Source organism: Lycium barbarum, chromosome 6 (assembly GCF_019175385.1).
Source record: "Lycium barbarum isolate Lr01 chromosome 6, ASM1917538v2, whole genome shotgun sequence".
NCBI classification, from domain to species: domain Eukaryota; kingdom Viridiplantae; phylum Streptophyta; class Magnoliopsida; order Solanales; family Solanaceae; genus Lycium; species Lycium barbarum.
This window is the reverse complement of record NC_083342.1, coordinates 109175375-109191668: the sequence shown is the minus strand read 5'-3', so window position 1 is coordinate 109191668 and position 16294 is coordinate 109175375. Positions and strand designations below refer to the sequence as shown.

Here is a 16294-nt window from a genome sequence, read left to right as displayed (position 1 = left end):
AGGTATACAGAGACTTTTTTGCAGATTTCTTTGTTTGAATTTGTTGTTTATTGCGCGTGACTAACTTTTCAGTTGTTCTCTATGTATTGAACCTCATAATTGGCTTCTTATAAATCACCATGTCTATTAATCAAATATATGTATCTCTGTTCAGACATCATATCTGTAAATACCAACAGACAATTATTACAACAATATCATCTACTACTACTACTACTGCTACTTAAACCTGTTAACCGGTTTGAACCGGACCGGACCGGTAACTGGTTAACAAACCGGCCGGTTTCTGGTTAAAAAATCGGAATCGGCCACCGATTCCGGTTTACCGGTTAAAAACCCAAAATCGGAACCGGTCCCGTTCAAACACGTCCAAAACCTTTTTTGTTTTTGTTTTTTGTATAGTATATATATTATAGTATTTATTAGTATATTGTAGGTATATTTACATATGTTATAAAAGTTTATAAGTAAAGTTTATATATTTACTGACTAACAGGCTAACAGCAAGTCAGCAATACAACATATACGTGTATATATATATATATATATATATATATATATGTATGTGTGTGTGTTTAAGTATACTATATATACTTATAACTTATATATTATAACTTAAGTTATTTATAGCTTAATTTTTTTCTAAGTTTATAAATTCGTATATATATATATATATATATATATATATATATATATATGTTTAAATTATATGTATACTATATATTATAAGTATATTTTAGTTATTTTTCAAGTATATAACTTTCTAGTTTTTAATTTAAGTAGATGTATATTATAAGTATATTCTTAGTATATTTTAGGTATATTCCTAACTTAATATAAGTAAAAATATGAACATAAGTAAATAGAAGAAAGCTCAATGAGCCATATATTTTATTTATTCTTGGATAACATTTATTTGCAAGTTGTAGTTTTTTTTAACTTGCAAATAATACGTGAGTTGCAAAGAAATAATAGAATAATAAAATCACTAATTCTCAATCATTTGGTTAATTTCCCCCATATCATATTCGTCCATGGAGATATCTTCAAAGTCTTCCATGTGGTCCGGTCCACTTGTTATCAAATCTTCAATCTCTTTCTCTTCGCCTTCCTCCGCTTCTAAGTTTTGGTTGTGTCGCTCCGATCTAATCCAATCGCGAATGCACACTAGTACTTGCAAGCTAAAGTCGGATAATGAGTGTCTATAGTCTCCAATTTGTTGTCTTACTTGGCTAAATGCACTCTCCGAAGCCACGATTGATACTTGAACCATATCTCGAGCCATTCTTGAGAGTATCGGATGACTTGCCTTGTATTTCTTCCACCATGCTAAGACGTCCAACTCATCTAGTTCCTTGATATCCACATTTGGCTGCATCAAATAAAAGTGATATTTATCAAAGTTTGCATTACAAGAAGGATTTGGATGTGAATGTAAAACGTTTAAACCCGACAAGCCCTTTTTGCTACTTTGAGAAGTAGTAGGGCGTGGAGCAACGGGTGTAGCATGTTTTTCCAAATTAGAATAATGAATAAAAAAATTTCTAAACTCATCATCAATAGCGAGTTCGGCTTCAGCTAAAGATGGTTGAACTCCCTCTTCAATTTCTAAAAATGTATAAATTTGACCAACCAATGCTTTAGTATAAGACACTTTTAAACAAGGATTTAAAAGAGAACCCAATATAAATAAAATTGGGATGGGAAAAAAATACTTCTTAAATTTTGTTGTCATATCAAAAATAGCCGCTTGATAATCGGGTTTATATTTATACTCTTGTAAAACTCTAGCTATTTCCGCTAAGTAGGCTAAAATTCCGGTTACCGTGGGATAGAATTATTTAGAAAAAGCAAGAGTTGCATTATAAAAAATTTCTAAGAGTACAACACATTCCTTAACATCTTCCCAATGCGTAAAATTTAACCAATCATCATTATTAATATTATATTTGTTGTGAACTTGTTGTATGAGAATCCTATACTCATATGCTTGTTGTAGCATAATGTACGTGCAGTTCCACCTAGTCTCAATTTCTACTTGAATTTTTCTAGGTCTAAGGTTATTTTCCACACAACAATTCTTAAAATCTCTAAGTCTTCCCCTATTAGCATTACAAAAAGGAAACGCGACCGCATCTCTAACTTTTTGAATAGAATTGTCAAAACACACAAGACCATCTTTAACAATTAAGTTTAAAATGTGACAACTACATCTCACATGAAAAATATTTTTTAGCGGAGGGTTTAATTCTCTTTTTAAAAGACCAATCGTCTTTGTATTATTAGAAGCATTATCTAAAGCAATACAAAGTGTTTTTCTATAAATGTTAAAAAATCTCATAATAGTAGACATTGAATCTGCTAAAAAAATTTCATCGTGACGACCTTTTCCTTCATTATATAAAAAAGATATAATTCTTTTTTGCATAACCCAATTGTCATCAACCCAATGACATGTAATAGCAAAAAAATCTAACTTGTTAAGACTAAGACCCAAATCAGCGGTAAGAGAAACATTACAATTTAAAGAATTAAATATATGGCGCAAATAAAATCTATATTTTTTATACAAATCTATAACATCCGCTCTACAAGTACTTCTAGGAATACCCTCAAATAACAGATTATAACAATGTTGAATGTAAGTAACAAACCCCAAACCTGAAGGAAAGGAAAATGGTAACCATCATAAGCTACCATTTTAGCTATTTCTACACGCTCTTTTTTCTTGTCATACTTAAAATTTTTACCGGTTCGTGGGTCTATCGTCATTTGAATACCCCCCACATTTGAACCTATTTGCTCTCCCCAAACATCCATATGTTTCTTTCTCATATGACCATTTAGTGTACCCGTTCCACCATCCTTACTAGTTTCTTGCTTAAAAGCAAATACTTGTCCACATAGGGTACATTTACCTGTTTGGCTTTCTTTATCCTTAGTCATAAATTTTCAAATTTTAGCGGTTGGCTTACGAGTTCTAGGCGGTTTGTCTTGTGTATGTGATTGTGCAGGACATGTATCTTCTATGAGATTTTCGGGGGCTTGTGTTTCATAATCATCATCAATTTCATTAAAAGTGTCGGTATAATGTTGTTGCATTGCCTCATGACCTAAAAGTGGATTATTTCCACCAACATCAATACCTAAATTAGGTGTTTCTTCTACAAATGTTTCCTCATTAAGCCCACCCCTAACAATACCACTACTACCGGCACCACGTCTAAATCTCTTCGCCATTATTAAATAGAATTAATTTAAATCACACTCAAATAAATCACAAAAAAATAAATTGCAACAAATTAAATTACGTAAATTAAATTGCGAAAAATAAAGATAAAGTTGGAACGAAGGTACCAAATTGCCGGACTAATTTCCAACAAAGTGAAGGTGGCTAGAATTGCAAATCCACCAAAGCTACTTCGGATTGTTGCAAAATCACCAACTCCACCAACAATATTATAATTGCAAAATTAATAATTGAAACTATAATAAGACTTTATAATATTTATTTGAGAGAAATTTAAAGTGGCTAATTGTTGCAAAGTAACTATAATTGAGAGATTGAGATTTGAGAGAAAAAGAAAAGTGAATTGGTGTGGATTAAAATGAAAATGGAGAGGGGTTTATATAGGGGTGGGGGGATGGGTTAAAGTGTTAAAAAAAAGTTTGGGGGTTTGGGGGGGGGGGGGGGGGGGGGGGCAAAAAATGGGTTTGGGAGAGTTTGGCAACGACCATTTTTGCAAATGGACCGTTGGCCAACGGTCCAACAGAGCAGCCCAACCGCTCTATTTAAAAAAAAAAAAAAATCCACCGGTTTTACCGGTTCCGATTCCAAAAAAATTGAAATTGGATCGTTATATAATAAACGGTTAACCGGAACCGGTTCCGGTTCCGGTTCCAGTTACCGGTTTGAACCGGTTGACGGGTTTACTACTACTGTGCCTTAGTCCCAAACAAGTTAAGCTCATTTTATATCATCAAGTTAAAATTCTCCAACATTTTGCACCCACTATATCCACAAAGAAATCCTAAACTTAGTATATTTCTAAATTAATTTTAAATGTGTGTGTGTGCACTGGACTAACTATTACGTACATTGCAATATAGTATTTGTTTCTGTTTAGGTTGACGCAATGACTGTAAAACAAGATAAACTGCTGCTTGTAACTGAATATAAGAAATGGAGAACAAATGCAGGGGAAGGAGGAAATTATATCCTCCTGTCAAGCAAAGATGAAATTTTAGAACGAGCACTGTTAAAATGAACATTGGTCTCAGAAACTAATTAATACTCATACAGCTATAGTTACAATATTTCTAGCAAGGAAAAAACACACAGCATAAATCAAGCATCCAGTACCAGCAACTTTATCTTAGTCACAAACATTATCTCAATTCTCAGCCCCATTCTTCTTTGTCAAAATATTGGTCAACAACAACAACAACAAGCCCAGTATAATCCCACCATGTGGGGTCTGGGGAGGGTAGAGTGTACGCAGACCTAACCCCTACCTTGAAAGGTAGGGCGGCTGTTTCCGAAAGACCCTTGAAAGGTAGGGGGCTGTCAAAATATTGGTCACGTTTGATATTTCGATTGACCCTCCTCACAACAGATTTGAGCTCAAATATCCAAGCACCTACGTTTAAATGACCAAAAAGACATGGATTGATAGAAATAACAAGAAAACAAGAAGCAAGACAAAACGCCACGACATTGCATTGGAATCCTCACAAGCACATATTAACCTTAATATAGTACTTGTAGCAATATATGTATGTTTCCACAATGGTCACACAAACAGTAATAACAATGAGAATCAGGAAGTCCAAAAACATGAACACAAACACATAGTACATCTGCAAAAACTACAGTCCGCCAATGAAGATAGTAGCAACTGCTTTCTCAGGAGGCAAAAGTAATATGCTGCATCTCTCCATCATTGTCCCGGCATTTATTCATGTATTTTAAATCAAGCTACTAGTATTTGAAATAAACTTTGAAGGTTGCAGTTGAACTGTCCATATTAAGATTTTGTGTATAACAGTATCACTTCATGGTTTCAATTGGGACTTCCAGTAGCATATGGAAACAAATCCATAATGATGAATGGATCATTTCCATTTCATAGTGATCAGACATTTCTGGGAAAGAAAAAAGGGAACTTATGCCACCTAAGTAGGAAAACAAAAGATTTAGATGCAAGTGTTTAAGGCCAAATTCTCACCATGCTTCAATTTCGATCCTTCAGTATTCCTGCAAAACAAAAACAAGAACAGGAAAACAGTATCTCTGTTTGAGAATTTCTCAATTAGACAGTTCCATTGCTCGTGAAACAGGTACTACAACGGTCACATTTTATTTATTTTTTGTATTATTTAAATCCTCCATCATAGAGTGAGGTTAGGCAGACCACAACCTGAATATATCAACCAAAGGGAAAGATATACAATTTGGAGGAGTCTTATCCTTGGAATGCAAAGGATAAATAGGTCCTCCTTGTACAAATTGTGTCTTTTATAAACCCGGACAGTGTTAATAAAGGATGTACATGTATGGATAATGACAAAAGGAGAAGTGTTGTGCATGTACATAGCCAACAGGCCGAGCAAAAAGGGAATAGAGCCCTGCTATATGTTATCAAATTTGAACTCCTTGATTTTGATTCTGAGATTAGAGAGTTGGTCATGATCAATCTTGTGGCTTTGGCTTGTCTTGGTAGAAGTCTTGCCTCAGTGAAGAAGACCTTATTTTTCTCGATTGCTCCAATATTAGCCATAGTATCCGCAACACAATTAATCTCTCTATAGCAATGTTCCAACTGATATGTCCCTTTAGCCAAGAGGTTGATGATCTGCTCCACAGTCCAAATCCCTTTAATCTTCCCTTTGATCAAATTGACCAAAATCATGGAATGGGTCTCTATAATAACATTGTCAATGTGATTTGTCACACACCACTAAAGTCCTTTGAGGATGGCATTGGCTTCAGCTCTATTGTTGGTAGAAATCCCAAAATAGGAATAGAATGCCATTCTCATGTTCGCATTATGATCTCTTAGAACACCTCCGCCAGCCGCTTCACCAGGATTGCCCTTCCAACTATCGACGCACTACTACCAGCAGAGGCAGACACATCACTGATACCCAAATGAATATTCATGAACATATAAAAGAATTCACATACATAGATAAACAATATGCTCCCAATGTGAATATGATCAGAAACAGAGTTTACTTCGTGGGGTAAATTAAAGAACAATATGAAAAGGAGCGTATTGGAAACTAAGAGTGTCTACCTTGAAGACCTTGAAAGTAACATCATTATTCCAAGAACAAATATTATTAACTTCGAAAAATCCAGAGGCCTTGATTTTCTTTAGATTGTGCAGTCCCACTGTCAAAAGACATGAATTTGAAAGTGCACACCAAAAGAAAAACAAAGAGAGAACCAAAAGGAAGCGAGATGGACAGAAACCATTGGCATTATCATACTAATGTTACTAACAAAAGGAAGATATATGATACTTAACATTGTTTGCAAGAAGAGGTGCCAAGAAGTTCATTGTCACCAGAATGGCATAATTATATGTTTATAAATATGGATAGATAGATGCTTTGGGCGTTACGGGATTCAGATTAATCTTGGATATGGTTTTTTGGAAGATTATATATCCATCGTCTGGTATCAAAAGATTTTAAAATTATTGAAATTGTATAAAATGCACCAGATTATAACAATACAAAGGGTTAAAACTGCTAATGCTTAAAGAATCACGAAGAACTCAAAATGCAAGAGGACATAAACAGCGATTAAGATGAATAATTAAGACATTTTGCTAGTACAACAACCTCCAATAAGCAATAAAATATATACACATCTCTCAGTGAGCTTCAAAATAAATGTTACTACTACCTTTATATCTATACAGGTTTAATTTACTTTTATTTGCAATAGCTTATAATGGATTGGTAATATGGAAAACCCAGTGCTGACCGTCGACTTGGACTGTTAGATTATGAGTGCGGGCAAACAAATTAACAGCCCTTCTCACTCCCCTATTATCAGCTGCAGTAAAATAATCATGTCCAAAAATAACACCACCCGCCGAACCGGGCTTCAACAACTTGAAAGCCCGGTTTATATCAAACCAAGCCGAGTGAAAATCATGTCCAGCATCAACCTCAATCAACTCACCAAACACCCCCCACTCGCACAGCTTCTCCAGCGCTGACCCGCTGGAGAAGGGCATGTACACTACTGACTCCGTCGCGTTCGCGTTGACCACGTTCTGCATGAATTGATACATCAATAAAACGTCCCCGTTCACCATCTTCACGTCTTTCATCCGCGGATGATCTGAAAAACCCGGCCACCCCCGAAAATCGTCTATGCAGACGACTTTAGTGTCGTCTAGACCCAATCGACGAGTCAATTCGACCATGTGAAGAGCAGATGCGCCTAGAAACGTGCCTACTTCTATTATGGTCTTGGGTCGCACCTCGCGGATTAGGTTCTCGAAGACCGCTCCATTTGAGCCCCACCCTTTGACCCACTTTTTACGTAGGAGATTGTCCGCGTGTGTTGGTGGGAAATTCTGCCAAGGGGATGTTCCTTTGAAGACACGCTCTAGAATTTTAAGGCGTATGTCTTGTGATGGAACAGCCTCACCACATACCGCCCCGAAATTGTTGTGGTCCTTTTCTGTTGTTCCACTGCTAATTGTTGTGTCTACATGGTTCACGACCGAGTTTACATGGCCCCTCGGTGGCTTGTTATTATTAGTAGTAGTACAATTATTATTGTTGCGTGTGGAGCTAGACAGATAACCGAGCGAATAGGCTAAAAGGAGACAGAGCAAGTATACAACAGGTTTTGCGAAGGATGAAATTTTCTTTGTTGAGTAACGAAGGTGGTGGTGCAGAGGTGGCGATCGTGGTTCTTGTTTCATGCTAGTTTCCAGTGAATTATGATGGGTGTTTAATGAAAGTAAAAGCTTACAAGCTTAGAAATTTGTAGGGCTTTCTACCTGTTTTGTTGCTGCTACAATATATACACAATGGTTGAACAAAAATATTCATCTAGATGACAGCTTAACAACGGGTCTATGATAAATTAAGATTGACGAATAGAAAAGTTCTTCTGTTTGCTTGCTTGTTATACTTTTTCTCTTTCTTTGTTTGCTTGCTTGTTATACGTACTCTCTCTCTTTTTCTATTTTGCTTTCGTCATTGTAAATAAATATAATGTGTGTGTATATCAACTACAGCCGGATATACTCATTTATTAAGTGGAGAGAGACGACTTTCCATCTCACTCTATCGAGCCATCTTAACTAATTTTCGACAAGGTGGCCTTAAGTTTAGGTGCATTTTCACTTTATTTTATACTATAAAAATTCTTATTTGATTTTTACGTAACAATTCTTTTAACCTATTTATTATTAACATAATAGAAGTTAAAATTTTACTAAATTGCCATTTTATAATATTATATTATATTATAATACTCTTTTTTGAAAAAGTCCTTTAAGATTTTTGAAGAAAAAAAAAATGCCATTTTCATAAACTATCGACATCGCTATTAGAGCCGATTGATCAAATTAGCATACCAATCCTTTTCGAATTGAAAAAGAAACACTAAATAGCAAGAGCCCATGCTTATGAATCACCAAGAATTCATCTATAATTGTTCAACTGTATCTTCTTTTGGCTTTATATCAGTTTAGTTAATGTTTTGGAAAGCAGTAATCGTATAATTTTATACTATCAGTTTTCAAACCTAATTATTTTTTACATGCTTTGCCTACAATTTTCAGTATCTAAATTTGTCAAATCACGTTACTTCAAATTGACCATTGAATCGGTAGCACTAGAAAATATAAGGAAAACTTAATTGTTCAAACGACAAAAATTATCCATGAATTTGCCATACAGAGCAACAGAGTACGTTGCAAAATGAATTATCCATGAATTTGTTAAGTCATAATAAAATGAATCATTACAAGTCACATTGCAAAATATTCGTTCTTTGTTTTAATTTTCAATCAAAGAGGAGTATGTTTATGGTGGGTGTTTGGTGGTTCACAATCTTGATGACTCTAGTCCTTCTCTGCTTTTCTTATTCTTTCTGAAAATGGTTGGTGTGAGAAGATCAGAAGAACTCTAATGGCGATAATTAATTTAACGGGGATTAAATTTTTAGGTTAAATGAATATCTTCAAAAAGATATTCAGTAAATTAATTACTTAATTAAAAGAGTATAGTACAACTGTATAATAATATAAATAGGTAAATTAGTCATGTTGAGAATTTTAAAATTAATGACAAATAAGTTAAGATAATTGTTACAAATAAATCAAGTTAAAGCCTAAAGGAGGTAACCGTAATATTGCAAATCATAAGGAAAAGTTAATGTTACGAAGTTAAACCTGAGGGGAGAAGTCTGAAGTTATTTCATTTTTATTTCTTTGTTATAAACTTTGTATAATTGGACTTTTTATTTGTATCTAAATGTCCTGACCTTAAGCTACTAAAATGTACATAATAATCTGTGATATTTAAATGTCAAGATCTTAAATTATAAAATATAGCAATCTAAATCTCATGTAATATATTCTAAGTTATGTTTGTGGATAAGGATATTATAACGTCTGGTAAACGACTAATGGAAATGTTTAAGGATGAAAACATGAAAGAACTTGGATAATGATAATGGAGAAATGGGACTTGCTTCTAACAAATTCTTGATGTAAGATTTGAGGAAACCTGGAGAATTCGAAGTGTACACAAATTCAATTTCTCAATATGAGGTTTTTTCCTTCTTCAAATGTTACATGACTCACCACATTCAAAAAAAAAATGTGGATAAATTTTCATATTCACGTTGGAATTTGATTTATTTAAATTAGTTGAAGAGAATTTATTTATATTTGATTTCCGGTGCTGTGATTTCAGGATTTCCGGCAGCGTAATTGCTGCCACCACCAAAGCCTTACTGACGTAAGAGCCATCTTACCCTTAATTAACTGAAAAAAGTGTAGTATTTGAAATGATAAATTGGTCAAATTGTAATCAATTTGCATAAAAGATATAAGTTATACTAATGATTACATGGAAATCGAAGAGGCAATCAATATTATAAACCACACGAGAGATCAACATTATGAAACCAAACCTAGAGAGAGGTGATCTCTGAAATTATTTTAAAAAAAAAAAAAAGGGTCTAGCTTTGCCTTTGCACTATCTGAAATTGCTAAGTTTTGCCACCCGTTATACTTTAGGAATTCTGGTCAAGTTGTAACTTTACTGTTTGCAAATAGTTGCGTAGTTACCTTTGCAATTGAGAGAAACAGTAACGTGAAATAGCTTAATTCTAGGTGTTCTTGATTGAGAATAAATGTTCAAATTTACCCCTCAATTTTTGATTAATTTTTAAATTATTTAAGTGTTGCAGCTCCATAAGAGATTAATGGTAAAAAGGAATTTTTTAAATGACAGAAGCAATATTAAACTAAAATTCAATGGAGAATAAAATGTTCAGTTTTTAATGCACCCTAAATTTGATCTTTTTTATGGTCAACTTTTCAACCGATACATTGAATTTTATTTAACCAATTTTAAGAATTCTTTTTAAGTATCATTAAATACACCTTGATCATTGAAGCATTATAATAATTTGAGGTCACTGTCACATATTTTACTGAAATAAAATAGACAATGACATCTTTTACACTAGATACGTACACTTAATATAGCACATTGTACATCTATGTGTCTTCTCTTTTTTCTCAACTAGTAGTAACTACTCCCTCCATTTCAATATAAAAGAATTCTTGTACATTTTTTTATGGTTCAAAATGAATGAATTTTTCAAAGTCCAATATATTAATTTATTTATTTTTCAAGGTTATCTATATCTTTAATGACTATCTCTAGTTTCAAGAAGATGAGAAGAAACAAAATAATAATAATAATATTGACAAATTATGCTTTAATAATGTCTTTAGTTAGTTTTCTTAAAGGATGTGTCACATCCGAAAAATTCAGTAATTTAAACGAGAGGACATCGGATGATTTACACAAGTGTATATGAACAAATTAATGATTTGATTAAATATATTGTAACTACATTGTTGCACAAGACATTAACTATTATACGACAACAAGTTTGTGTGTAGATTTCACTGCGTAAGTGAGTAAATGTGGGTAAGTAGTGTATTTATCGTTATAATTCAACTAAAATAATGTAATTATATATGTTATCAAATGTATTATCTTGTGTCATAGTTCTATCACACACAAAAAAAAATGTTAGTATTATTAGTCTTAATTTTTAAGTTTTTCTAATTCCTATAGTTGACCATCAAATGGCTACATTAGACGGATCACTCAAATTAAATTTTTGATTAGCATTCAACAAAAATAATGTAATTATACAAATATACAAACATACTATCTTAGGCTATAGTTCAACCACAAAATTATTTTGCACATATATAGCTGTTGTTATATTGTATAAGCGGCAAACAAAAACCTACTTCTTTCATTTTCTAAGAAAGAACCAAAACTTATATATACACTACATGACGATAGTATGTTAGCAAAATACCCATTTTTAGTTTACCTAAAATACCCTTAATAGTTTATTGGAACATATTAATAGCGGTGGTTTTTTGGTCTTCTTACAAATAATGCTAAACCCAAAATCTGATACCCCCATTTTTATTTGAAAAAAAAAAAAAAAAAGATACCGCCATTTTCTCGTCCCTGTCCTCCTCTTCTTCTCCACCCTTTCTGCCATTCATAGATTCATCTCAATATGTAAAATTAAAAGATACCATGGTCATGATCTCTAATAACTAGAAATGTTTTTCAGTTTTGAAAACACGATCTATTTTATGAAACTCCATTTCTTCTCTTGCATTTTGTTTTAAATATTTTGGGGTAGTCTTGGGAAGACACGCAACATCAATGGATCTACACATGTAATCAATGACCTCTTTTTCTTTTGGAAGTGGGTCTAATTTGGGATTTAGTGTCAATGGTGCTTCTGTGGCGATTTAATCCTCAAAGGTGAGATTTGTCGTCCATCTTCTTGGTTGCTAATCATATCCCTCCTTCCGATGAATTTGCCATGTTTAGTCCCTCTATGTTCTTGCTTGGCGAATTCGTTTTCGTTTTTCTGGTTCTTTCAGATCTGCGATTGTCCTTCACTGCATTATAATTCTATTTTTTTTTTCTTGGGTTTGTTCTCTTTCCCATTACTTGCTATAATTTTATGAACTGGGGACTTGGATGTTCATGTTCAATTTATCTTTTTTGTTTTTGTTACCTTATTCGTTTGTATATGCGGGGAATATTTACTTTTACTTAAATTTGCTTCGGTCTAAGTTTTATTTGTAAGTAAAGATTTGCTAATTCTCAAAAAGTTAGTATTAGTTTTTTTCTGCTAACGAACAAATGTTGGTTGATTTTTAAAAGAAATGCAATCGATTGAATAATCGAATTTTGAAAGGATAAATAACTAAATATGTGAAATTCTTCTCTTTTGCAGCTCTAAAAATGGTGCTGAGAATGCACCAAAAATTGGTCAATTTGGTGCTAAAATGGTGTAGAAATAGTGTTGAAAATGGTCTAAAATTGTGCTAAAATGGTGCAGAAATGGTGCTGAAAATGATTTGATCTATATCTGCATTAGCTGCTGAAAAAACAGCTAAAATGGACCAGTTTTGCAGGTAATTTGTTGTTGCATTATGTGCTAAAATGCAGCAAAAGAAATGCCTACACAGTGACCAATTTGCTGCTGCATTTTGTGCTGAAATACAACTTAAACAGCACCCGAAAATACAGCAAAATGCACAAAGAAATGGCCAATCTGCTGCTGCATTAGAGTGCTGAAAATGCGGCCTCAAATGCACCAAAAATCTAGCAAAATGGCCATACTTTAGGTGTTGAAATACAGCCTCAAATGCACTTTCATTTTTGGCAATTCTGAGCTACATTCTGCAACTAAGGAGATTTTCCTCCATGAATTTGGCCTTTAGAAACTAGTAGCTTATTCTTGAAATCTTGTAAGAAGAGATGATGTTCTCTCTACCTAATGTAATATTGGAGGTTAGGCTTCACGTACCCCTCCTCTTGTACTCATCTGAAATAGTCTTTATACGGAATAAAGTATGTTCATATTCAAAAACTGATTTGATATACAATGGATTGTTCTGATTAGTAAAACAACATCTTGTTCATAAACAAAAAGTGATCTCTTGCAATTTCGAATCTCTACACAACTTAGAGTTGCATTGAACAAAATATGAAGTATAGTGGTTGGTTCCAATAAGCAAAATGATTCTTTCACAATTGGATCACGTCAAAGCTTCTTTGTCCATCCTTTTGGAATCCTGCAACCAAAAATAATTTGTTTCTTATTTCAGTTTGTATACATTATGAGTATCTACATTTAACAAGAGATTAGACATAATGAAACTAATACTTACTTGTTAGGAGATCGTGATAGTGGAATTTCAATTGTTTTTCTTGTCAGTGGACAATTTCTTGAGTCATGACCAGTTCCACCACAATTAGGAACATGGCAATATCTTGGTTTCTTAGCAGCTTCAATGCCTCCAACTGACCTTTTTCCCTTTTTTCTTCCTTTTGTCTGGGATTGTTGGGGATTTTCAATGTGATAATCTTCATTTGAAGAATTGTCTTCAGTAGATTGACTTAAAGTAGCATGTTCGTGTTCTTCATCGATACACTCATTCTAAGGAAGGCATTGAACAATTTGTAACACTCTTTCTAAATCCTTCTTAGCACATTCAGGACAACCTTTTGTCTTTATTGATTCAACAGTCAAATGTCGGACTATAGAATGAAGACTTTGAAACTCATTGTCATCATTACTGGAATTTATCATGTGACTAAATTTTAGAGCTAATGAACTTTCTTGCCTCCATCAAGCCAGTAAATACTTCTCAGGCACCATAAAATAGTTATGAGAAGTAAGCACTCGAATGCAATGCCTGCACAAAATTCCTGAAAATTCAAACTCTCGGCAAGAATAGTGAACAACCTCTTCTAGTGGATCCCAATAGACAAGGCGCCCACCATCTGTTTTGCTATAGTGACGAACAATATGTGATCCATCACTATTTGGAAATAGACCATATTCAACAGAGAGTATCATCTCATCTTGTAATAATTTAAAAGCGAAAGGTGTGAGGACTTTTGAAGCATGTTCTCGTTGGCTCCTCACCAGCATGATTTATTATGGTGACCGCAGTCCCGACCTGCTCAACAAATTCTTTTAAACTTGTTCTTGCATGTAAAAATCTTTTCAAATATGCATTAATAGACTCCGAGCGTCCAGTCGTTGTCATTCCAGCAAAAAGGTACCCCTTCAAATAAGTCAATGTCCATGATGCACGATTTATGTATAACAATTTGATATGCCGATCCGATCCAAGATCAAACTGAGAAATCAATTCATCCCATTGGTGCTCAAATTCTTCAATGCTGCCAAGTTCATAAAGCCTATAAAATTCATATTTGAATTGCAAATACCTTGAACCAAGGACAAAAGAAAACCAAGTTGGGAACTTGGATGTAATATGCCATATGGAAAATGCATGTTTGGTGTGCAACAATTCATTGGCAATAGCTTCTGTTAAGCCAAGATCTTGATCTGTTAGTATAGTTTGTGGGTGCTTTCCATTCATAAGTCGCAAAAAACTCTGCAAAATAATTATACATTAGCTATAAAACTAGAAAATATTTTTTTTAAAAAAATGAGAATACAAGGGTATTAACCTTTAACGCCCACGAAAAAGAATATGTTTTCTCGTTTCGCAAGAGAACATAACCAAAGAAAATAGAGTTGCCATGATTGTCCACGCCAATCCAAACTCCTAATGGCATCTCATAACGATTCAATCGGTAAGTAGTATCGAAAACAACTACATCTCCAAAAATTTCATAAGCACAAATGGAGTCTCCAAATCCCCAAATGATATGTTCGAGTCTTTGACATGCATCAACTGTGAAATCATATTGGAAATCACCATCTTTATCTTTCAAACTCTTGCATATTTTTAGTAGCTCCAGTGCATCACTTTGAATATTGGTAGAACTTTCTGATTGAACAAAGTTCCTTATATCTTTTTCCGTAAAAGGCAATTGGCCTGGATCTACTCCCTTTTCTAATTCAAGCACCCTTCTTATTAAACCCATGGAACAGCCGGCTCTCGCAAGAAGTGTAATCCGCTTTTGATCAACAATGTCAATATTTCGATAAGCGGGGAGGAATCTCACCTCCTTATCACTCAATAGGTCATGGTTGTGGACATTATCAAAACATACCACCGTCCAACGAGTGATCCCGTCAATTATGTCTTTGGCAATAGACATTTTGACTTTACAATTGCATCTGGAAGATTTTCGATCTCTTTGCCGCTCTTTTTCTGCTATCTTTTGAGGACAAAGGCTACCGGCTCGATGACAAACATAATCCTTTTTATAAATTCCCATAGGATGTTCTGCACTTCCCAAATGGAGCTCATGTCTAACTGAGAAACCATTTCTTTTAGCAAAATTTACATAGCAATTATAAGCCTCGTCATCACTATTAAACATTTTGCCTCTCTTCAAACTACCATCAGTGTTATCAATAATATTTTCTTGTCTAAGTTCTTCATGTAAAAGTGTTAGATCCTACAACAACTTCTTCATTAATAAAGCACCCAATACCACCACACGGACACCGACTTCTTGAAATTCCTATAGTAGAATCACTCGTACTACTAAAGACCTGTGTTTTTTAAACCCATCAAAAGAAATAATTTTGTCAATACACTAAGTCATCCAACTGTAAAATCAATTCACTGAACTTTAAATATTGAGTTTTACCAATCAAAAAAACAAGAACAAATCTAAAGGCACAAAAAATTATATATACACAAAACTCCCTAATAGTTGGGCAACTCTGATTCAAAAAGGAAAAAAAAGTATCAGCATAATCTAATCGTATAATTTAATCAACAAATGAAAAGGTATTAAAAAATTATATTCTTACCTCCATAATGCATTGATCAATGTTGGAAGAAGTGAAAACTTAGAAAACAAGATTGAAATTTTAGAGAGAAGAATGGTGCTTTGTCCCTTTTTCCCGCCAGCTTTGTACGTGAATTAGAAAATTTGGGATGGGGTGAAAATTGGGGAGGGAAAATTGGGGAGTTTTGGAGTAAAGACTAAAAAGCCCATATTTTTTAATGATTTGGCAGGGCATTTGAGTAAA

General features: G+C 33.8%; 1 protein-coding gene and 1 pseudogene across 1 annotated transcript; both read right to left on the bottom strand.

The window, feature by feature from the left end:
* Positions 1 to 6722: 6722 nt before the first annotated feature.
* On the bottom strand, positions 6723 to 8219 carry LOC132645385 (uncharacterized). Its single transcript, XM_060362350.1, has one exon. It carries the CDS (start codon positions 7950 to 7952, stop codon positions 6960 to 6962), a length of 993 nt encoding a protein of 330 aa, XP_060218333.1. The 5' UTR covers positions 7953 to 8219; the 3' UTR covers positions 6723 to 6959.
* Positions 8220 to 13765: 5546 nt separating this feature from the next.
* LOC132644363 (protein FAR1-RELATED SEQUENCE 11-like) lies at positions 13766 to 16078 on the bottom strand (annotated as a pseudogene).
* Between the last annotated feature and the right edge of the window lie 216 nt (positions 16079 to 16294).

Coding starts and splice junctions, on each gene's coding strand:
- LOC132645385 (XM_060362350.1), bottom strand. CDS start 7,952: ATGAAACAAGAACCACGATCGCCACCTCTGCACCACCACCTTCGTTAC.